This window comes from Pyricularia oryzae, chromosome 3, assembly GCF_000002495.2.
Source record: "Pyricularia oryzae 70-15 chromosome 3, whole genome shotgun sequence".
In the NCBI taxonomy this organism is placed as follows: domain Eukaryota; kingdom Fungi; phylum Ascomycota; class Sordariomycetes; order Magnaporthales; family Pyriculariaceae; genus Pyricularia; species Pyricularia oryzae.
In genome coordinates this window covers 5,874,624-5,897,630 of record NC_017849.1, presented here as the reverse complement: position 1 = coordinate 5,897,630, position 23,007 = coordinate 5,874,624, and the positions used below count along the sequence as shown (strand labels likewise).

The following is a 23,007-nucleotide window of genomic DNA, read 5'->3' as shown; positions in this document are numbered from 1 at the left end:
AGATGATGTCGTCGGCATGTTAGGCGGAAGAGACGCTATTTTAGCCGGAGAGGACGGATGCGCGCGTCGGTCTACCAAGAGGCCTTTTTGTGGATGCGGTAGGTTTAAGGTGCAAACCTTGTATTTACGTGGCAGGCTGGGTATCCAGCGACTAGGAGGGCTCTAGCTGGCCTGTCCGTTAGAGGGTCTGGTCCAACCCTGTGACTATAGTTTACTGTAGGAAATGCAAGGACCAACTACTTCAGCGCCCGCCCCAGAGCGGCCCGCCAGCGCCCCGCGCGCCACGAACGCACTTTACGCCTAGGGACACTGATCGTAAACGACTCGAACTCTGACGAGGAATAGACTTACTGCCTTTTCACCCACACTTCACGGCACAAGCCGTCAGACGAACCCTCCGTGCACCTTAGGCACGGGGTCGCGTCAGTGAACTAACCCCCTAAGCAGGACCGGGCCCGAACCCGGTCAGGCACGATCCGCCTCTGCCCTCCTTGTTTTCCCCCTGTGTAAATAAAGAAGATAGAACGCGCGCCGAGATACCCCTCGGGAGGTTGCTAACGGCCGGCTAACAAGCCGGGCCGAGCCCGGCGTTAACTAATACTACTACTACTACTACTACTACTACTACTACTACTATATTTACCCCCTCATTCGTCACACGTTCTTCAACCGTTGGATTTATCGGTTTTTGGGCCGTTAAAGGAAGCTTATCGACGTCACCTGGGATTTGTAAACCAGTTTTGCTGTTCAACGGTTGTTGGGAAACGAAACTTTCTACTTTGCTATCGAAAAGCCAGATCAAAAGCATTTATAGCAAAAACCATTCAATCTGGTGGGCGTACGACGGGGTTATGGCCGGTGAACTTGGCAAAACCACTTTTAAACCCTTTTTTATTAGAAAATAGCAACGCCAACGTCGAAAAAGGTAAAAATAACGGCTTCCAAAGGGATAAAACACCGGAAAATCCAACCCAAAAAATTAACGACCAGTCTTTACTTATTTGGAAAACCCCTAAAACGACCCGAGATATTCGACTTCAACTACAGGAAATTTCCCGGTCCGAAAAAAGTAACGCCACTTCACGGCTTTTGTTTGCAAAAGTCCAAAAAAGCTTCGAAACCAAGGATATCTTATTGGCTGAAGCTCAGCAAAAAATCAGTTTGTTAAAAGCAAAATTGGAGGCGGTACGGCCGGTCAAAAGGAAAAGGGTGATTCCGGATCCCAACGAGCTTTTGGTCAGCAAAAAAAACGTTTATGAAGCACAGGAAAATAATAGGGACTGTTTAGAAGCTTTGAACGATGGAGAAGAGGTTAGCGAACCGGGAGAGCCTGACAATGATTGTATTATTGTGCGTTGATAGGTTTACATTTAAATCGGTTTATAAAAGGGGTATTTCGTCGTTACATTTTTCAAGGGGGCCGGACTTTAGGGGGGTCGGAGATGTGGAGCCCAACGTTAGTAGTATTATTTAACGCCGGGCTCGGCCCGGCTCATTAGCCGGCCGTTAGCAACCTCCCGAGGGGTATCTCGGCGCGCTTTCTATTTTCTCTATTTACACAGCGGAAAACAAGGGCATAGAAGCGAATCGAGCCTGACCGGGTTCGTGCCCGGTCCTGCTTACAGGTTTGTTCACTGACGCGACCCCGTGCCTTCAGGCGCACGGAGGATTCGTCTGACGGCAGTTGACGGCTCTTCATCGAGAGGGGCCTGTGTCCAAACAGCGGAGCTGTCGGTCGTTTGTAGCCATGGAGACGAAGTTCCCAACAAGTGTGGGCTCGACGGCACAGGCGGGTGGTTGTTGTCGATAGCCAGCCGGGTTATCCTTGCCACGGGTAAGCGGGGAGGAGGTGGAGGGAGCAGGATTCGAACCTACGTTACTCAAGTAACAGCCATGGCGCTTAACCACTGCGCCATTCCCCCGATGGCGGAAAGGAGAGAACGAAGTGGGAGGATGAACCCAAAAGTGGAATGGTTGTATTGATAGTGTTACTTCATGGGTGTAGTTGCGATATCACGAGGCGGGAACCTTGATCGGGATTACCATGGAGCTTTTGATGGGAAACGTTGCCAAATAACGTACCACCTAGCCAGACGTGGCATATTAACTCGTATTCTTGTTTCTGCTATGCACTGTGTGCAATGACGTTTCTTCTAAGCTTGCAAAGGACGCTTAAAAATTCACACTTTGTAACACGGGACTTTTATTGCTGATTGACGCTGGCAATTTCAGAACGCCGCGTGTAACCACTAACCAGTCGATAATGCATCTTGGCTTGCCATTACAACCGCTCAATAACATTCCGCCATCTGCCTCCACTCGCTTGTGTATGTCGACCGCGAAAAACAAGTAGCGGAAAGGGGCGCTTTGGCTATCGGCTTGTATTGTCAGCCAACAAGCAGTAGGCCGTGTCGCCGTAACGGGCACGCGCTTTCCAGAATATGCAATTGGCGCAACACAAGTGCTTTTTTTCTTTTCTTTTCTTTTCTTTTCTTATTTGACAATTGAGGTTGGATCTGTGGGTTAACCGTGGTCATTGGGCCTGCGGCTCCTCACCGAGTTCCTCCTTGCTGGTGGGGTGTTGTTGGTGGTGAACTGGTGGTGAACTGGTGGTGCACTGGTGGCGCTCCTCCGCTGTTCACACACAGTAGCTGCTTTTGCATAAACTGCGAATAGGCTATTACCGCGCAGGAGGACCGCCCAAAAACCTGATATACAAGCAAAAAGGCGCCTCAAGGGCAGCAAGACTAACGTTGCGTACCCCCTGTTCGGCACCCCCCCTGTTCGGCACCCTGAAAATCTAACAACGAAATGCCTACTTTTATAAACTGATTTAAATATAAAATTATCAACGGACAAAAATACAATCGTTTTCACGCTTCTCCGGTTCATTAACCTCTTCTTCATCAGCTAAAGGTTCCAAATTTTCTATATCATTTTCCTGCAATCCAATAATGTTCTGTTTGTTAACCAAAAGCTCGTTTGGATCCGGAACCACCCTCCTCCTTTTAACCGGCCGTATTGCCTCCAGTTGTGCTTCCAATAAGCTGATTTTTTGCTGGGCGCTAGCCAAAAGGGTATCTTTGGCTTCGAAGCTTTTTTGGACTTTTGCAAATAAAAGACGTGAAGTAGCGTTGGTTTTGTTGGATTGGGAAAGTTTTTGCAGTTGAAGTCGGATATCTCGGGTCGTTTTAGGGGTTTTCCAAATAAGTAAAGACGGGTCGTTAATTTTTTGGGCTGGGCTTTCCGGTGTTTTATCCCTTTGCAAACCGTTGTTTTTATCTTTTATAACGTTGGCGTTGCTATTTTCTAACAAAAAAGGGCTTAAAAGTGGTTTAACCAAGTTTACCGGCCATAACCCCGTTGTACGCCAACCAGATTGAATGGTTTTTGCTATAAATGCTTTTAATCTGGCTTTTCGATAACAAAGTAGGAAATTTCGTTTTCCAATAACTGTTAAACAGCAAAATTGGCTAACAAATCCAAGTTGACGTCGATAAGCTTCTTTTAACGGCCCAAAAACCGATAGATCCAATGGTTGAAGAACGTGTGACGAATGAGGGGGTAAATATAGGAGTTGAATATTATTTTGCAAGCAAAGAAGCATAAATTCGTCCGTTATATGTGATCCATGGCCATCCAAAACTAATAACCGCTTTTCAGGGGTTAAAGGTTGGGTATACGGAATAAACACCTTTTTTAACCATTCGATAGCCGTTTGGTTATTTGTCCACCCGTTTTCGGTTGCATGAAATTGCCAATTATCGAAAGGGCTTAAATCCGTGGGAAACCATTGTTGTTGTACGTTTTTTCCCTTAAATATAACGAGGGGAGGGAGGGCAACGCCCGTAGCCGATATACATTCGATTATAGTCGTCCAACCACGCGTTCCGGGCTCTTTTCGTTGCAACGGCCGGATCCCGTTAAGCCCTAATACTAGGCCATTAGATCCTTTGCCTTCCATTATACCGGTTTCGTCCATATTCCAACGGTTTTCCGGTTTAATAGCGTTAATAACCGGGTTCGTAATATAAAGCCACCAAGATTTAATTACCTCCGTAGTAGCGCCATTAACCCGGGCGTTATCTATTCGACGGGGCCTTTGGGTTTTAAGGATTGGATAACGAGCCAAAAAACGAGTTATCCAACGTTTTCCAAGGCCTTTTGTCTCTCCGGCGGCTTGAAGAATTCGTTCGGCAAAAAAGCGTAATTCTTGATGCGTTGGCGGAAGCCCTAAAGCTGTTTGGGTAAGTACCCAATCAGCCAAATGCTTTTCCTGTTCCGTGGAAAGCCTTTGAAAAGGGCTTTGTGCTTTTTTATAAGGTTGAGAACCTTTAAGTCGACTTTGAAGTGTAGACCTAGGTATTCCCCATTTTCGGGAGGTTTTTGCAATTGGATTGCCATTATTGACGTCGTTAATTGCAGATATAAGCTGTTTTTCAGTATATTGCTTCATTGGAAAATGGAGAATTAAAATCAGAAAAAAGTAAATCCAAAAGTGACAGATTCATCGAGATATTTATAATAGAAGTTGGAGGATAAAAATAAAAGTGTTGTTATTTTTGGGTGCCGAACAGGGGGGGTGCCGAACAGGGGGTACGCAACGTTACCCAGGTCCGCAATGACAAGGAAATTAGTAATTATCTCCAAAGCGCATGCCGCTCAGTACCCCGTTATGAGACCATGCAGCATTGCAGGGGACTTTTTGGAACTGAGCACGAGCCGAAACAAGATAGTATCATTGTTTAGTCGAAGCATCCTCCAGACCGGACTTGAATGTTTTTGTTGTGTTTTAACTCTCTCGCAGGGTTGGTGACATCTTTTGGATCGTTATTGCTGCCATGTTCTTTTTAGCTCGACATCTGCAACCTTTATCCCTATAGTTTGTTACAGGGATTTATGAAGGCCGAAGCTTGGGATTAGTTGCTGCGTCGGGCTGCTACATTCATTTACCAAGCATTCGAAAACTGCCTTGTGCCCCACCAGAGACCAGCGATATGGGAGGATAACGCTGGGCATCTTTGAAGGGCCAACCACGTCAGACAAGATAGGAAACGCCCAGCCAGAAGTCTTCCATCAGTGCTACATCTGCGGCATTTTGCTTAGGATAATTAAGGATGCAAACAAGAAGATTCCCCTGTTTTAAAGCGGCTAGGATTGTTCCTGCCTATCAAAGTACCTAAGTACTTTACACACTATCCACTTCGCCTGCGATAGAAATACATGGAACAGCGTGACCTTATACGGGCAGCCATCGCTTGCACACTTTTGTTACGTTTTCCCCTGAGCAGGCTATTTGGAGGAAGAATTTGCGAAAATGACCAACACCCACAGCATTTACGACTAGTCCCGCAGCACTTGCGTTTGGGTGAAAAACACTACCTATAGTCCGGATCAGAGTGTTTGTTTATTAGTCAATTTTTGCCTCTGCTTTTTCGATATTTCCGGACAGCACAGGACGTGTTTGAGCTGCATTATCTGGAGGAGAGAGGGTATGACGAAGAAGATGCGCTTGTTCTACCAGTCAACGTAATATCAACTTGTGAAACGTATTTGAAGTCAGGATGCCAATCCGCAACCTCTAACTGTATTTGAACTGAGGGAACAGCTTATTGGGCATATGATGACAGTCCTCCTACCGTGCAAAGGCGGGTCAAGGATGATTACGCGTGCAAATATGGCAGTTTGGAGCAGTTGGTGCTAGCTGAGCTTTGCTTCCTGCGTGGGGCCGCGAAGGGTTGCGGTTGTCTGAAATGCCGGTTGACGTTGTGACAGTTACAAATAAGGATATAAGGTTGGCCGAGTTGGAAGTTTCACAGTTGAGTATTCGCGAGCCTTTCCTGGGAGGGAAACAAAGTTAACTCGTTTCAACACACGTGGCTTATCAGCAGGAACCTCCCTAATTAAAATCTATATACCTACCTATTTGCAAAAATAGGTTATAATAATTTTGAGGAATATCGCTACAGGAATCTTTGTTATAGTGAGTCAAAGGCTGCAGAGTTCTTATTGTCTCTTGATCGCTAACTCTGCGCTTTAAATCATGAGACGCCAACATCCATCTTTCAGCAGTGGTTTCCTCCCTCAGGATTCCAATGCGGTATTATCTCAGCCTCCTTTGCGGGTGTGGAAGCTTCTTCACCAGGACGTTATCGTCCTTACAGCTTTAGCCGCAGCTGCAAATGTAATTTTGGGCCCCGCCAAGGACTTTTGCTTCCATTGGCGATATTGCCGTGAGCCGGAGCAAGCTGTGTTGTTTTTGATGAGCCTGGCGGTACGCGCTTCCGCGGCACGATGCACGTGTTGGAGGATGTGGGAGAGAGGACTTGTGATGGGTTGTGAGCGACGTCAGGGGCTGGTGGCATCGACGTTTTCCTTGTTGAAGTCGGCCATTTTTTGGGTTATTTATATAACTGACAGACGAGCTTTTTGTTGATGAAGACGGCGGGCACGGTTTTGTGTCCCGCCCGCCGCCCAGGCTGGTTGCGATGGCGGTGTGCCGTAAGCCGGAGCAAGCTGTGTCTTGTAATTGTTAGATGACAGGCGAACTTCTTGTCGATCATGGCAGCGGGCACGGAGGGTTTGGTATAATTTTGACAAAGTCGGGTCTGCCACTAGCAACCAGACCTCAACAGCCCCATCGCACGAGCTCAGCTGGGAGGACTGTTGTTGCAGGCTATATTTACCGAAGTCACTGGCATTAGTCATTGACGGAGGCCTCCGTTTTTGGCGATGTTTTTAGTGCAACAACTGTGGTAATTGGAGTCGCGGATGCCGGGGCTTTTGCAAATCGCGTGGTCCCTGTTAAACAGGGGATTTGCCATCGTCAGCCCGGGTCCCGACGTCTAGGAAGTTGTAGACGCAGTGATTCAATCATTTACCGAGATGTAGTCTCGCCTCCAGATTCATGTTCAAGCTCAGGCTGAGGGTTGAGCTTCAGTGCCCGTTTTACCGCCTTGTTGGGCGTATTCGTGATGGTGAAAACAGGCTCGCGCAGCCTCGAAAGAGAGCTCTTCCGAAAACACGAGCGTATTGTCCCACTCGATGAGGAGAGAATCTTGAAAATGGTTTACAAAATCGTGGGTTTGTGTTGGGTTATCGTTGCTTGTGCTGGATCGTTTGAGGAACGGTGTCCTTATGATCTGGTCAACAACTGAATCTTCGAAAGAAACTTTAATATGGCATTTGTCCCCTTCTACACCGTTCTCTCTGTCCTTTACGCGAAAACTCATCATGCAAGCAGGAGTTTTTGCGGCCTGTCCCGGGGTATCTTACGAGTTAAACCCCTGGGCCAGGCAATTGCCGTCGTCGAAAATCAAGCAGCGGGAATCTCGATGAAAAGTAGCGCCATTCGCGCCAAAAAAAAAAAAAAAAAAAAAAGAAATGGGTTTATGCTGCTTATCGCTTAGTGTATTCTGCCATTGGCGTCACCCAACACCCCTCGCCGACAATTATCTCTTGGGGCAGTGACACGGTCGACTGTGTTAAGGCATTTGGTGAAAGGGTGGAAACAAGGTAAATCCTAGATTTCAAGCGTCGTGCTACTCCAGGGCGCGCATTTGCCTACTAAACTTTTGGGGAATATTGCCGCCTAAAGACAGTAGAATCACGCAGCATGGGCTTTCCAGTAAGAGCACGGGATGGTAAAGCCTGGGCCTGGAGCAGTGGAGGAGCTAGGAGTGCTGACGACTAGCTTGCCGAGGCGGAGCGAGAGCGGTTCAAAGGTTTGCGATGTTGCCCACCGGCTCAAATCTGCTACGGCACATATGTGGCAGAGAGAAACAACCACATTGGTACTCCTCTGCTCATTAACACACCAACCCAGGACTCAGCTCCACAAACAGTCGCAACAGTCGCTTTATAGGCGCTTTCCGTAAATGGAAGAGTCTCGTCACAAGCAAACGCGATTGGGCGCAGGGCCGTCTTTACAACCAACCCTAGTCATACGACGCTTTTTGGTCCATGGAAGTAGGAAATAGATCTAATAGTGATCTTTCGCGATGGTCAAGGCTGAACTATCGAGCGGCTATCCAACAGCAACTCTCTCCACTTGCATATCAACACAGCGAATGCCTGCACCGGGCACCTTTTTTGGTGGAGTTTTCAGCCAAGTCAGACTGTGATGACAAACAAGGGTGCATGGAAAGATTTGTTAGCCTCCCCAAAGTCGCATACAAAATAAAGGGTATGATTTGACCATAATACTTTATGCGTAATGCATTTAAGAGTTGGGAACAAGGTGAAGCAGTCGCCATCCAAAGCTGCTCGTGCGCACGAGCCAAACTGGAACGGATAGTACTATAGTAGGTGAAGGTCTGTCTGTTGGCTTCTTAATCGCCTCGGTGAGTTCCGACGTGTGCAGTTCAACTGCATACCGTAATTTGCGTTCTCATATTTATATAGAGCTACGAAAAGCTCGCTAGATTTATAATCACTAGAACTATTACGCAGCATTAACGAATGCATAACCTGGTCAAATACAATGTCGTTTGTGATCCTGTTTACACTTTGCAAAAACACCTCTTCTGAACTCAAGACACGAAGATGGATTCAACGGGTGCCATTGGCAGTTCGACTGTTCACTAACCCCACCAAATATGTGCCGCCGAGAATATAATGACGGCGGAAACGATTCAGCACCAATCAGTCAGATGACCAAACCTTTTTGCTCCCGATTTAATCATTTCAAGGAGGATTTTGCTAGTACCTACGGGCATATAATAATATATTAAAGACACGATGTTTTGAACTGTTTTATGTGTTAGCCCAACCAAACTGCATCTCCACGTTACGAAATGGGCGTGTATTCCAGGTACGCTTTCAAGGATTTGAAGAGGTGGAACGCTGCTGGTCAAAGTCGGGAAGGGGCACGCGAAGCGCACAGAGCCTGCCTCCAAAAGACGGGTTGGTTCAAAGCGCCGGGGCGACATTCGCCGGCCACGGCGCTAGCCATCAAGCTTTCCAGCCTGAGGAACAGCGACAACCGGAAAACCATTGGTCATTGCAATGGGTTGCCAATTACATGTGGGTGGACGTGCGGCCTTTACCACGTGTTGGCGATGAACCTGTGGCTAGTTGCGGATTACAGTGACTGGTGTGGCTAATGCACAGTAATATTAGAGTGGATCATGTTGCATTAGATAATCAGTAGAATCTTGGTATCACATGACGACACGAGCTTAGTCAGCGCTAGGAGCACAATAACAGCGCTGTCATGCTCGTTAGGCTAGATAGCACCACCTATAACAATACATGGCTCTCCTACCCAATCAATCTGCCTGCACTTGTACGTAGGTGTGCGTCAGATCACAGTCAGAACAGGTGTGAGGAATGCAAAGGCGCGAATCCAGCTCCTTTGTCGACGAAAGGGCCGTGAAGCGACCGATGGTCAATTCGGCTGTGCCGGTGTTAGTGAGAGCATGGGATGAACTTGAAACATTCGGTTTTTTTTTTTTCTGGTTTTTTTTTTTTTTTTTACAAAGAACTCGAGGCGAAGCTTGACAATCCCAGCAGTGTTGTTAATCAACAATCGACAAACCAAGCGACCCAGCAAAAGAAGTTGGAAGAAATCAGCCAACTGTTTATAAAAATGTTCAGAACACGTCTGTCGCAAGAAGTTGTTGATTTTTGAGTGGAGCGCGCGAATGCAGACCAGGCGATTGTGAAGCAAGACATTGCATCGATCAAGCAAACTATGCCATCCGTCCAAGTGAGCTAGAGCTTTTTTTTTCCCGCACAATTGGATTGCCCACATTACATTACGTAGAGTGAATTGGTGATGTTAAAAAAAAAAAAAAAAAAGGATGCGAGGGATATTTTAACCAAATCTCCAGTTCGCTTTGGGGACCAACGAGGAACATTTTTACGGACGCCATTGCTGATCGGAATATTCAGCTATTAGTAATGTTCCACATAGCAGTCAAGCCAGTGCCCGTGGATCTTGACGGCGGGGGCGCGCAGCTGGCTGAAGGATGCTGGCGATAACTTAACCAATCACCTGTGGGTGCCAAGGTTGTGGAAAAAATAACCCGGACACCAAAATTGGACGCACCACCCAAAACCGCGAATGTTATACTTCAACCCGTGGTTTTCTTCTGTCCTCCACTGCCAAGATACTCCGTAGGTACCTACCTAGGTAGGTAGGTAGCTTGGTAAGGTAGGTAACTAAGTACTTACCTAGGTACCTACCTAGCTCTGCGGTACAGCGGAGTCGCGATTTCCTCTCCCCGACTATTAATTAATCGGCTGCCCAATGGAGGAGATGCACGTGTTGCGGAGGTTGCATGAGGGGAAGGAACCTGGTAGCGTACGGTACTTTTTAACTAGACTAGGTCTAGAGCAAAACTGCATTAGCCACAGTGCGTATGGGTGTGAGCACTGCTGAGATCTCGGCGGGCCCGCTGGTTGCCTGGCCAGCCCAAACGCAAGCACGGACCAGGATGGTTGGTTCAAATTGAAGCTGCATCAGCGCGGCGTACGCAGTATTTGCGACAGACAGCCAGCCTTGCAAGCCTAGGTACCCTTATTCGCTCCTCATCTCGCAAACATGACTTTTATAAAATGCCACCGGACTCCTTTCCATGATTGTTTACATTGCCGGGTTGAGGACTGGATTGGAAGAACGTCAAATACCCCCGACAAAAGCAAATGCTGCTCAAATCCCCACGACTTCGAAATGCCTCCCTCGCCTCCGGCTTCGTCAGAACGAGCTTCTTCCCCGTCGAAGCGCCGGCGTCCCGACGATGAGGTTCCGATAAATCTCGATTTCGACATAACCCCACGACCTTCGCGCCACCTCGCTTTCGATATAGGTCTTTCGCTCCAACAAACTCCGTCGCGGTCCAGGCCTTCCAAGCGCTCCGTCAGCCCAATCAAGTTTACAGACGAGCTCGCAATGCTAGAGAAACCTATCCGAATCAAGAAGCCTTCCCTTGAGTTGCTGCCGACAAAAGCGCGGGAGCTATACAGTAGCGTACTTCGAATGGTCGATTTCGCCATCGCAATCGTGCCAATCGAGGCGGAACGGGCGTTCGGGGAACATGTACGCATGGCGGAGCTCCCGCCCACGATTTTCAAGGGCCAAAAGGATGGTCAAGATGCACACGCAGTGGCAGAAGCAGAAAGGGAGCTTGAATCTCTACTCGAAATCGTAGCGGATGCCAACAAATGCTCTACAGAGGGTTTGTCGGAGTTTTCTTGGAACATTGAAGTACATGCACCTCTGCTCAAACTCGCGACTCGAAAGACCCCTGGTGTGAGCCGATACGAAATCATCTCTGCTCGCGTGTCAAATCTGTGCTTGCCCCCATTCGGCGACGGCGCCACCTGCGAGTTCCCAGAATCTTACGTTGCCCCTCCGTCCTCGGTATCGTCTAGAAGCACCAGCTCAACTGCTGCGTCCCGCAAGAAGGATAATCATGTTGCGGCCGGGAGAATGGTGGACTTTGGTTTGTTTATGGAGACCAAGTCGACACCGCTCGAAAAAGCGATATCGGCTCTAGTCCTACAGTCAGAACAACGTTCCGTCAACCACAGCAGTTATAGCCCTCTCCGTTCCCTACCTTTGGGCGTTAGTATCGAAACGAAAAGCCCCGGTGCAGCAGATAATGGGCTCGTTCAATTAGCTCTATGGACGGCGGCATGGTTTCGACGGATGGAACAATTATTAGAACTATCAACATACCGACAAACCGAGTTTCAAATGCTCGAAGCAGTGCCGGCGATTTTGGTGAATGGACACCAATGGCGTCTGCTGTTTTTTTGCCACCGAGGCGACTCTATCACATGTGTAGGTGAAATTCCGATGGGGGATACCACCACTTTGACGGGAGCCTACAAAGTGCTGGGGGTGTTACGTCTCCTTGTGCGCTGGGTAGACGAAGATTTAAGGGAATGGTTTGAAGGATTGCTCCTACGTGCGTAATCAGAAACCTTTTATGTATTGAGATTCTATATTTTACCGTTGCCTGTCTCGTCCTTGGGATACGCCGGAGCCAGAAGAACGGCTATGACAGCGGGTCAATGGAGCGTCGCAGGGGCCTTTCATCCGAATTTTGAGTTGGTCGCTTTCTGGAAGTTAGCATCAGCAACTCGTCTCGTCCTCAAGAGTTTATTTACTCATCATGTTTAATGTTGTTCCCTTCATTTTTGGTCATACAGCTGAGGGCCAAATGGTGGGCGATGACCTCATGGGACGGCTACCTGTCTCTTGCCGGGTAACAACATGCATTTGACAGGTACTTAATTGCCCATCGCATTTGCAGCAGTAGTACGACGGCCGTCATTGTTGCATCAACATTGGTACTCTTGGCTTGGTAGTGTGCGATCGTGAGTAATCTTGGCAATTTTCTTTTTTTTTTGCGGTTTTGTCAACATTACCACAAGTTGGTCCGCCTGGTTTCAAGGCAGGTTTTCCACTACCAAAATCACAAACACAGCCCCCCCCCCCCCCCAGTACGCAATCATTCAAACTTGAAAGCCTCCCTTTTTTACCTCCTTGGCTTCTTACTGAGGGGCTTATTTTTCAGATATTTATATGTACACGGCAAGATGCGAGCCACCCACTTGTAGTGATCACCTCCGATCCTGGCAGCATGCGGGGGTCTATCTTTCGAAAAGGGCATGAGACGCCTGGCAGATAGGCAGGCTTGACCTATTATTTTTTTTCTTTGTTCCTTCTAACTCCCTTCCAAATCCGGCCAGTTCGGCTCGGTGAAAGCTTATCCAATTTATAGACGACCCAAGGTTGTCACCAGCAGCAGCAACAAAAGGACGAGGCCCGATTTCTCCATGGACATAATGGGAAAAGGAGCAGCCGGTTGGTTGATTTGCTCCGGAACAATGTTCATTTATTTTCCGCAAGATTTAAGAGTAGAGAAGACGTGTTCCAAATCAATGGTTGCATTTTTTTCAACGGTTTAAACATCGGAGTTATAGGACGTTTAGCCCGGGCCGGTTACACGGTGAACTTTTCGTCCGCCAAACTCGCTGATCAGGATGCCTCCAGCAAACCAATACACAATTAGCCGGTGCCTGACGGCATCGTCAGAAGCTCCAACCCTTTGTTACAGCTCCCTACTTGCCCTCCATGGTGGCCCGCCACGTTTTCTAGTGGAATCGCTTGAATTGCCTCTCATAATCCATCCTGTCTGTACCTTTGAAAGCTATTAGCCCGGCTAAGGTAGGCATCAAACGTATTTAGTACGTATTTTGTCAGTAAGACGGCCGCCGCCTTTTCCCTCTTCCTCCAGCCGTACCACATGGCCCGTTCGGCAAAGGCCCGCAAAGAATTAGAGGACAATGGAAAGGGCATACTGGGGAAGGCCATCGTCAATATTACACATAGTGCAATAATCCGTGGGTAAACCAAACCCACCATACGAAGTGTAAGCGCGACGGCTCGGGGACGTGCCGGCACCAATTTTCAAAATGTGCGAACAAGACAACGACAATCACCTCAAACTACGCTGTCGGGACCAACATCGCACACATGACCGGCCCGTAAGTTCTTGTGCAAGGCGCCTTCAGGCCAGTCTACAGATTTCAGACACTTTTCACGCATATTGTTTCTCAGGGCCACGCTTATGCGAGGCTTTGACCACTGACTTCGCTCACGACCGCCCGCGCCTCATCCAACGTGCCAATCCAGGACCACAAGACCAAGGCTCAGCCGATCATTGACTTAACGTTGCGTACCCCCTGTTCGGCACCCCCCCCCCTGTTCGGCACCCTGAAAATCTAACAACGAAATGCCTACTTTTATAAACTGATTTAAATATAAAATTATCAACGGACAAAAATACAATCGTTTTCACGCTTCTCCGGTTCATTAACCTCTTCTTCATCAGCTAAAGGTTCCAAATTTTCTATATCATTTTCCTGCAATCCAATAATGTTCTGTTTGTTAACCAAAAGCTCGTTTGGATCCGGAACCACCCTCCTCCTTTTAACCGGCCGTATTGCCTCCAGTTGTGCTTCCAATAAGCTGATTTTTTGCTGGGCGCTAGCCAAAAGGGTATCTTTGGCTTCGAAGCTTTTTTGGACTTTTGCAAATAAAAGACGTGAAGTAGCGTTGGTTTTGTTGGATTGGGAAAGTTTTTGCAGTTGAAGTCGGATATCTCGGGTCGTTTTAGGGGTTTTCCAAATAAGTAAAGACGGGTCGTTAATTTTTTGGGCTGGGCTTTCCGGTGTTTTATCCCTTTGCAAACCGTTGTTTTTATCTTTTATAACGTTGGCGTTGCTATTTTCTAACAAAAAAGGGCTTAAAAGTGGTTTAACCAAGTTTACCGGCCATAACCCCGTTGTACGCCAACCAGATTGAATGGTTTTTGCTATAAATGCTTTTAATCTGGCTTTTCGATAACAAAGTAGGAAATTTCGTTTTCCAATAACTGTTAAACAGCAAAATTGGCTAACAAATCCAAGTTGACGTCGATAAGCTTCTTTTAACGGCCCAAAAACCGATAGATCCAATGGTTGAAGAACGTGTGACGAATGAGGGGGTAAATATAGGAGTTGAATATTATTTTGCAAGCAAAGAAGCATAAATTCGTCCGTTATATGTGATCCATGGCCATCCAAAACTAATAACCGCTTTTCAGGGGTTAAAGGTTGGGTATACGGAATAAACACCTTTTTTAACCATTCGATAGCCGTTTGGTTATTTGTCCACCCGTTTTCGGTTGCATGAAATTGCCAATTATCGAAAGGGCTTAAATCCGTGGGAAACCATTGTTGTTGTACGTTTTTTCCCTTAAATATAACGAGGGGAGGGAGGGCAACGCCCGTAGCCGATATACATTCGATTATAGTCGTCCAACCACGCGTTCCGGGCTCTTTTCGTTGCAACGGCCGGATCCCGTTAAGCCCTAATACTAGGCCATTAGATCCTTTGCCTTCCATTATACCGGTTTCGTCCATATTCCAACGGTTTTCCGGTTTAATAGCGTTAATAACCGGGTTCGTAATATAAAGCCACCAAGATTTAATTACCTCCGTAGTAGCGCCATTAACCCGGGCGTTATCTATTCGACGGGGCCTTTGGGTTTTAAGGATTGGATAACGAGCCAAAAAACGAGTTATCCAACGTTTTCCAAGGCCTTTTGTCTCTCCGGCGGCTTGAAGAATTCGTTCGGCAAAAAAGCGTAATTCTTGATGCGTTGGCGGAAGCCCTAAAGCTGTTTGGGTAAGTACCCAATCAGCCAAATGCTTTTCCTGTTCCGTGGAAAGCCTTTGAAAAGGGCTTTGTGCTTTTTTATAAGGTTGAGAACCTTTAAGTCGACTTTGAAGTGTAGACCTAGGTATTCCCCATTTTCGGGAGGTTTTTGCAATTGGATTGCCATTATTGACGTCGTTAATTGCAGATATAAGCTGTTTTTCAGTATATTGCTTCATTGGAAAATGGAGAATTAAAATCAGAAAAAAGTAAATCCAAAAGTGACAGATTCATCGAGATATTTATAATAGAAGTTGGAGGATAAAAATAAAAGTGTTGTTATTTTTGGGTGCCGAACAGGGGGGGTGCCGAACAGGGGGTACGCAACGTTAGCTGAAACTGCGCCAATGCAAACCCCGCTTGTAAAGTATCAACTGTAAGGACGACAGCCCGATCAACATAATCAGAGATTTACGAACGTTTATCTAATAAAACAGCCTAAAGTGATTTCGGGCTTTGGAATTTCTAGAACAAAAGGCCAAAGCTAGCCACGGCACGCTTTAAAAATAAACAAAACGAGTTGACACGTAGTGATCGTGTTAAGTATAACGGGGCAAGATTTGCACCGCAATTTCAAGGCTAAGTCGACTTGAAGATAACCCAAAAAGAAAGACCAGCCCCGAAAGAGATCCGGTCCCGAAATTGGCCCGCGGACCGGTAATGGACCGCGATTACCTTTCAATAAACTCGCATGTCGAGATCCAAAAGCTGCACAGTGAGACTCGAATATAAAAGAAGCAATTTCCAGGCAGGTGGAACAGCAGAGGAGATATGCGTCTTTTCTTTCATGCACCAACGCATTCCATTCTTTTACGCGCTGTTCACTACCGGCTTCTGCATTAATCTGTTATTCCTAATTTTCTAGCTTCTTCATTTATCTTGGTTCATCATTCGCTATGCGTCACATCTCGGCTTTTACAGTCCCCAGCTTTCTTTCTATCTTTGCGATACTAGCTTCGGCTCAAGCGTCCCCAAAACCGACGGAATGTTCGGCGCTTAGCGGAGACGCAACCTCGACTCTAGCAGCCCGCTGCACGCCTCAGTCGGTTCCGCCTTTGGCCACGTCTTCCCAGAGCCCCGACAATCGCGAAGAAAAAGCAAAGCAGGACCTCAGCTTGACGCAACAACTTTTTCTCGCATCAAGGCAAGTGTTTTGCCTTATAGGGGATTTGGGACTCGCGTTTGCCTTTATTTACTCGTGTTTGCTAACAAATTCCAAAGCGCCGCCGACCGGTTTACTCTTCTCCCGGACGATTCTCAGTTTGTGTTCAACTTCAACCAAACCCAGGAAGGCGCCGGCGATGGCGGCATGCTTGTAGTCGCAAACCGCAAAACCTTTCCCGCCTTGGTCGGGACGGGTTCTGGGATGGCCGTTGGTCGTGTGGGACGTAAGTCTGTTCTCTAACCTCGTTCCCCCACCAATGGAACGACCCGGTCCGACCCACTTTCTAACCCGGAAACAGCTTGTGGCCTTAACACCTTCCACACCCACCCCCGATCGGCAGAGCTGCAACTGGTCGTGCAAGGACGTCTGGTTACTGAAATGATGCCCGAAAACGGAATCGTGGACGGCGAAGGAAAGCCCCGCGTCATTAAGAACGAGATTGGAACTTACCAAATGACGCCCTTTTATCAAGGTTCGGTTCACACGCAGTTCAACCCTGATTGTTCCGATGCCGTCTTCGTAGCTGCTTTTTCCAGCGAGGATCCCGGCGCCGGCCAGGTGGTCGAGCAGACGATCGCGTTCACGGACGACCTGATCGCCGCCGCGTTCGGGCAGTCGATTTCTGGCGAAAACCTCGAGGCTGTGCGCAAGGCGATTCCCAGTAGCATTGCTTTTGGGGTCGAAAGCTGCCTGGAAAGGTGCGGTATTGAGAAGAAATCGATGTGATTCGATGTGGGTATGTGAGGCATCTCAAAGGGCTACTCTGTAGGTATGAATTTATATAAAACATGGCAAAGTGTTTTTGCAACGAGAAACCGGTATTGCCGCAGCCGAAGCGAATTGCTCGAAAACGGCAAAAGTTCCTTTTAATAGCTAGACTAGATTGGATATGTACAGCATCAATTCACTTACCTACATATGTTCTTCATGTCTTGCGCGTGTGATGCGATTTGTTAGACATAGCCGCCACCACAACTTTGGGCCAATTAGTTTGAAACCACTGCCGTAACTGCCGCTGTATTATTCGCTGCCACTCCCAGATCTTGGAAGTGTGATATTTCGAATGGTTGTGCCACAATGCGCAAAGAAAGGGGGGAAAAGCGAAAAAAGGAAAAAGGGAAAAAAGGGAAAAAAGGGAAAAAAGGGAAAAGGCAAAGGCTTTTCTTAGCCGACTGTTGTACCTTTCTAAAATTGTCCAAAAGGTGGGCAAGGAATCCCATTTTGGGAATATTCCAGGAACAGATCTAGGCCTTGTGATTCGTAGTAGAAATTTAAATCAAACGACGGGTTTGCACCGAACGTATCATATAGTGTAATAGTTAATGTTGAATGATTTGTGTAACTTTGTTAAAAATGGAGGCCAATCGCATAGATCTGTCCGCCTTTGACTTTGCAGCCATGATAATGGGCGCTGTGAGCGGCATAGGTCGTTCTATCGCACTGACTTTACTGTACCAACTGGGTTCTGATATTTTTAGTGCAGAATTCCGCACTCACACCTAAGGTCCCGAAATTGTCCTAAGCAAAAGCAGGCAATCCCACTTTAAGGAGCGCACCAGACAAGGCCCGCATTTCGTCCCTTGCTCGGATTTGCAAGATACATAAGTAACAAGAAAGCAGCCGGCACCGTCTGCCATTTACCGTCTAAACTACAGCATGCCTCGGTGCAATCATAATTTCTGGCTGGCCTTGGACACGCAGCAGGACGAGGCTGAATTCCTGGTGTCAGATAAGCTGCAAGAGGTTTTTGAGACCATACCCAGTCCGGATGTCCAGAAGCCGTCCTTGGTTGTCGTCATTGGAGAAGCAGCTAAAAAGGCTGCGCTGGAAATAACGTTGGGCTCCACATCTCCGACCCCCCTAAAGTCCGGCCCCTAAAAATATCTACTCAGCCACGTCAACCCTTTGTTTTATTTTATAAATATCTAGACGAATTTTTCACTTTAGAACTTGATTTTTGAAGATTCTTGCTCCAAACCTTCCAATGAAACAGTACACTGAAAATCAGCTTCTTGCTGCCATTTCTGACATAAGAAATGGCAAATCAGTTCACAAAACCTCGCAAAAATGGGGTATTCCTCGGAGTACCCTTCACGATCGTTTAAAGGGGGCCCAGTCAATTCAACAAGCGAAAAGATTTTGTCAAAGGCTTTCACAGGAGCAGGAAACCTATTTGGCAGATTGGGTACTTGCGCAGGCCGCGTTAGGCCTTCCGCCAACGCATCAAGAACTACGCTATTTTGCGGAACGAATTCTTCAGGCCGCCGGAGAAAGAAAAAGCCTTGGGAAACATTGGGTTAGCCGTTTTATAGCCCGATATCCAATTTTGAAAACCCAAAGACCCCGGCGAATAGAAAATGCCCGGGTTAATGGGGCTACAACCGAGGTAATTAAATCTTGGTGGTCCTATTTGAAAAATCCCGTTGTCGATACTATAAAACCGGCCAACCGTTGGAATATGGACGAAACAGGTATAATGGAAGGCAAAGGATTTAATGGCCTGGTGTTAGGGCGTAATAAAATCCGGCCATTACAGCGAAAAGAGCCTGGAACGCGGGGTTGGACGAGCATAATCGAATGTGTATCAGCTACGGGGGCTGTTATACCTCCCCTCGTTATATTTAAGGGGAAAAACGTACAGCAACAATGGTTTCCAGCTGATTTAAGTCCTTTCGATACCTGGCAATTTCATGCAACCGAAAACGGGTGGACAAATAATGAAACAGGTATCGAATGGTTAAAAAAGGTGTTTATTCCGTATACCCAACCTTTAACCCCTGAAAAGCGGTTATTAGTTCTGGATGGCCATGGATCACATATAACGGACGAATTTATGCTTCTTTGCTTGCAAAACAATATTCAACTCCTATATTTACCCCCTCAACTCTCTCCCGTACACAAAATTTTCAGTATGGGCGCACGGACCATGCTGTTAACGTTTGCGCGGGACTTCCGCCTGTAGCCCTAACAGGCGCGCACACACGAAAAACTCTTCAACCTGTCGCCCTAAGCACCGTCACTACACGGAACGCCTTTCCTCGCAACACCCATGTATAATCGACAGATTTCCCCTTTGACGAGTTTTCCACTGATCGCGGTGAAGGAAGAGTCCGATCGGCGGTTCGGCGCGCCACCCGCATAGAGGCGCACAAGACAAGGCCCAATCTCGCGATGCGAGCCAGCGTGGCACAAAAAACTTTGCCAGCCGGAAAGGCAGGCGTCCTTCCCCGGAAGGCTAGACAATACGGTTTAAAAGAAAGGGAAATTAGGCTGAGAACCACCCGACGGTTCTTCGAATCGACAGGGCACCCTCTCACCCCCTCACACCTTCTGGGATTGCCTGCAGCGAGGAGGTAGTGCCGTTACGGGGGTTGGTTAGTTGTACGTGGACCGGAAGCACTGTGCCGGCGCGGCAGTCTCCAAAGGGTCCCGACAGCAAGACGTGGTCGGCCCATTGCTGGAGACGGCTTTGGGTAACGGGAAGCAAGAAACGTGGGCACGGCCTTGGTTCGCACCCTTGGTACACCCCGTGGACGGTGGGCCGTGGTGGAATAGTGTGACTGAGGCGCCCCATGCTTCTCACTCGCACTGGGAATCTGCGCCGGGTCTGGAGGACGGGAAGAACTCGATTGCATTCATGTCCACATTGTGGCGCTGGGCTAGCCCAGGAACCAACGGGGGACTAAGCTGTGGATGGACATGTACGGGATGTCGCCGGCTTTTCGAAGCTTTCTACTCGCACTAGGGACGTACACCGGGGCAGATGATGTCGTCGGCATGTTAGGCGGAAGAGACGCTATTTTAGCCGGAGAGGACGGATGCGCGCGTCGGTCTACCAAGAGGCCTTTTTGTGGATGCGGTAGGTTTAAGGTGCAAACCTTGTATTTACGTGGCAGGCTGGGTATCCAGCGACTAGGAGGGCTCTAGCTGGCCTGTCCGTTAGAGGGTCTGGTCCAACCCTGTGACTATAGTTTACTGTAGGAAATGCAAGGACCAACTACTTCAGCGCCCGCCCCAGAGCGGCCCGCCAGCGCCCCGCGCGCCACGAACGCACTTTACGCCTAGGGACACTGATCGTAAACGACTCGAACTCTGACGAGGAATAGACTTACTGCCTTTTCACCCACACTTCACGGCACAAGCCGTCAGACGAACCCTCCGTGCACCTTAGGCACGGGGTCGCGTCAGTGAACTAACCCCCTAAGCAGGACCGGGCCCGAACCCGGTCAGGCACGATCCGCCTCTGCCCTCCTTGTTTTCCCCCTGTGTAAATAAAGAAGATAGAACGCGCGCCGAGATACCCCTCGGGAGGTTGCTAACGGCCGGCTAACAAGCCGGGCCGAGCCCGGCGTTAACTAATACTACTACTACTACTACTACTACTACTACTACTACTACTACTACTACTATATTTACCCCCTCATTCGTCACACGTTCTTCAACCGTTGGATTTATCGGTTTTTGGGCCGTTAAAGGAAGCTTATCGACGTCACCTGGGATTTGTAAACCAGTTTTGCTGTTCAACGGTTGTTGGGAAACGAAACTTTCTACTTTGCTATCGAAAAGCCAGATCAAAAGCATTTATAGCAAAAACCATTCAATCTGGTGGGCGTACGACGGGGTTATGGCCGGTGAACTTGGCAAAACCACTTTTAAACCCTTTTTTATTAGAAAATAGCAACGCCAACGTCGAAAAAGGTAAAAATAACGGCTTCCAAAGGGATAAAACACCGGAAAATCCAACCCAAAAAATTAACGACCAGTCTTTACTTATTTGGAAAACCCCTAAAACGACCCGAGATATTCGACTTCAACTACAGGAAATTTCCCGGTCCGAAAAAAGTAACGCCACTTCACGGCTTTTGTTTGCAAAAGTCCAAAAAAGCTTCGAAACCAAGGATATCTTATTGGCTGAAGCTCAGCAAAAAATCAGTTTGTTAAAAGCAAAATTGGAGGCGGTACGGCCGGTCAAAAGGAAAAGGGTGATTCCGGATCCCAACGAGCTTTTGGTCAGCAAAAAAAACGTTTATGAAGCACAGGAAAATAATAGGGACTGTTTAGAAGCTTTGAACGATGGAGAAGAGGTTAGCGAACCGGGAGAGCCTGACAATGATTGTATTATTGTGCGTTGATAGGTTTACATTTAAATCGGTTTATAAAAGGGGTATTTCGTCGTTACATTTTTCAAGGGGGCCGGACTTTAGGGGGGTCGGAGATGTGGAGCCCAACGTTAGTGACCAGATCCTCTTCGTCTTCGTCACGAGGCTTTCTTGGCACAATTTGATCCTCCGAACAAGAGATACAATCGGTCCTACTGCTCCGTGTCCTCGAGGATGCGTGTAGCTCGCCTTGTACAGCATGTCAGTAGTCGGGCGAGAGAAGATCTTCTTGCCTCGCCGAAATCCTGCAATGGCCGTGGCAATGCGATCCTCGAGACCGTTCCCGGCCGTGATATGCGTTGCTTTGAGGCGCCTCACAGCTGCGAGTATTTTTTTATGCGGTGCATTCAGATAACCTTTCTGTTTAAACTTGGCGTCTTGCGCCGATACGCCAAAATCATACTGACTAACTAACACCGCCCTCCGACTCCGCGGGGACGCCGACCATAACATCACCTAACCGGACGTCCCTCACAGTCGGAACTCCACCCGCGATACCCACAAGCAAAATAAAGCGCAAATTCGAAAAACTGCGCACCATATTGCCGATAACACTCGCTGCAGTTGCAATGTCCATGCGACCTTCACCCGGAGCCGCCATTACCACATTATGCGCGCCCATCGAGCCCAGCACATATGCGTTATTATCATTTTCCTCGGTGGTGATTTGCTGATGCTGTTTGTCAAAAAAAAACTTTTCGAAACGGCGACCTCCGTCGCGATAATGGATATCCAACCGACAATATAATCGCGGCAGTGTATTCGGCGTCAGTTATAATAATGGATAAAAGGGGTTTAATTACCATAACGAAGTTTGAATGCCAATGGAAATTAAAATTTTGAGCAAATAGGTGTGAACGGAAAATAGTGCAAAAGGAAAATAGTGGTGGGATGGATGTTTTGAGTGGCACCAAAAGCAACCCCTTTCAATTGTTTATCAAAGTCATCCACCACAAAAATGCATTTTCAGCCCCTGACCCACCGTTTAAGCCTGTGGTACCAAGTAAAAGAGCTGAACATAAATAAAATGGTATGCTGCGTGCATAACTTGTTCGAAAACTGGATTATTAGTGACCAATCTCCGCTTAAGCTATTAATAACGTACACAAGGGTTCTTCAAACGAGCAAATAAGAATCGCAGGCGTAGAAGGATCACTCTTGGCCCAGCCCATGGACTAGCCCCCAACTGATGATAAATTCCCCCTGTCTTAAAAGAGACCTTCTATACCCCACTTTATCTTCTCCCACCTTTCTCTTCTCACACCTTTTTATTTCCAAATAGAAGTAGAATTATTCACCGCACAGTCCCCTGGCCTCGGACGAAGCCAACTCTGAAATTGCAACGTAGCTGGGCTGCAGTAAGCGGGCAAGACCATGGCCGAATTAGCCAGGTATATGTAGGTGTTGGCTGGTGGCTGAGATGAGGCGTCACGCAGCTCCCGAGCTGCCTGCCGTCTAGGTCGATGGAT

General features: G+C 47.7%; 4 protein-coding genes and 1 pseudogene across 5 annotated transcripts; 3 read left to right on the top strand and 2 right to left on the bottom strand.

Annotated features, from left to right (window-relative positions):
* Positions 1 to 1,850: 1,850 nt before the first annotated feature.
* On the bottom strand, positions 1,851 to 1,922 carry MGG_20162 (annotated as a pseudogene). The gene has a single exon. The product of its transcript is annotated as a tRNA-OTHER (tRNA).
* A 4,216-nt stretch (positions 1,923 to 6,138) lies between these two features.
* MGG_16936 (uncharacterized protein) lies at positions 6,139 to 7,232 on the bottom strand (the record flags this gene model as incomplete). Its single annotated transcript, XM_003712992.1, has 4 exons — positions 6,139 to 6,325; positions 6,419 to 6,676; positions 6,882 to 7,012; positions 7,074 to 7,232. 4 exons carry the CDS (start codon positions 7,230 to 7,232, stop codon positions 6,139 to 6,141), a joined length of 735 nt encoding a protein of 244 aa, XP_003713040.1.
* A 1,563-nt stretch (positions 7,233 to 8,795) lies between these two features.
* Positions 8,796 to 9,104, top strand: MGG_13857 (uncharacterized protein; the record flags this gene model as incomplete). Its single annotated transcript, XM_003712991.1, has 1 exon — positions 8,796 to 9,104. The coding sequence occupies one exon, from the start codon at positions 8,796 to 8,798 to the stop codon at positions 9,102 to 9,104; it is 309 nt and encodes a 102-aa protein (XP_003713039.1).
* Positions 9,105 to 10,487: 1,383 nt separating this feature from the next.
* MGG_15253 (uncharacterized protein) lies at positions 10,488 to 12,303 on the top strand. The gene has a single exon (XM_003712990.1). The coding sequence runs from the start codon at positions 10,547 to 10,549 to the stop codon at positions 11,921 to 11,923; it is 1,377 nt and encodes a 458-aa protein (XP_003713038.1). The 5' UTR covers positions 10,488 to 10,546; the 3' UTR covers positions 11,924 to 12,303.
* Positions 12,304 to 16,110: 3,807 nt separating this feature from the next.
* On the top strand, positions 16,111 to 17,105 carry MGG_07824 (spherulin-1B; the record flags this gene model as incomplete). The annotated part of the gene is made up of 3 exons (XM_003712989.1): positions 16,111 to 16,256; positions 16,436 to 16,602; positions 16,678 to 17,105. 3 exons carry the CDS (start codon positions 16,111 to 16,113, stop codon positions 17,103 to 17,105), a joined length of 741 nt encoding a protein of 246 aa, XP_003713037.1.
* Between the last annotated feature and the right edge of the window lie 5,902 nt (positions 17,106 to 23,007).

Excerpts from the sequence above, each read along its gene's own strand:
- MGG_15253 (XM_003712990.1), top strand. The coding sequence starts at position 10,547 with ATGACTTTTATAAAATGCCACCGGACTCCTTTCCATGATTGTTTACAT.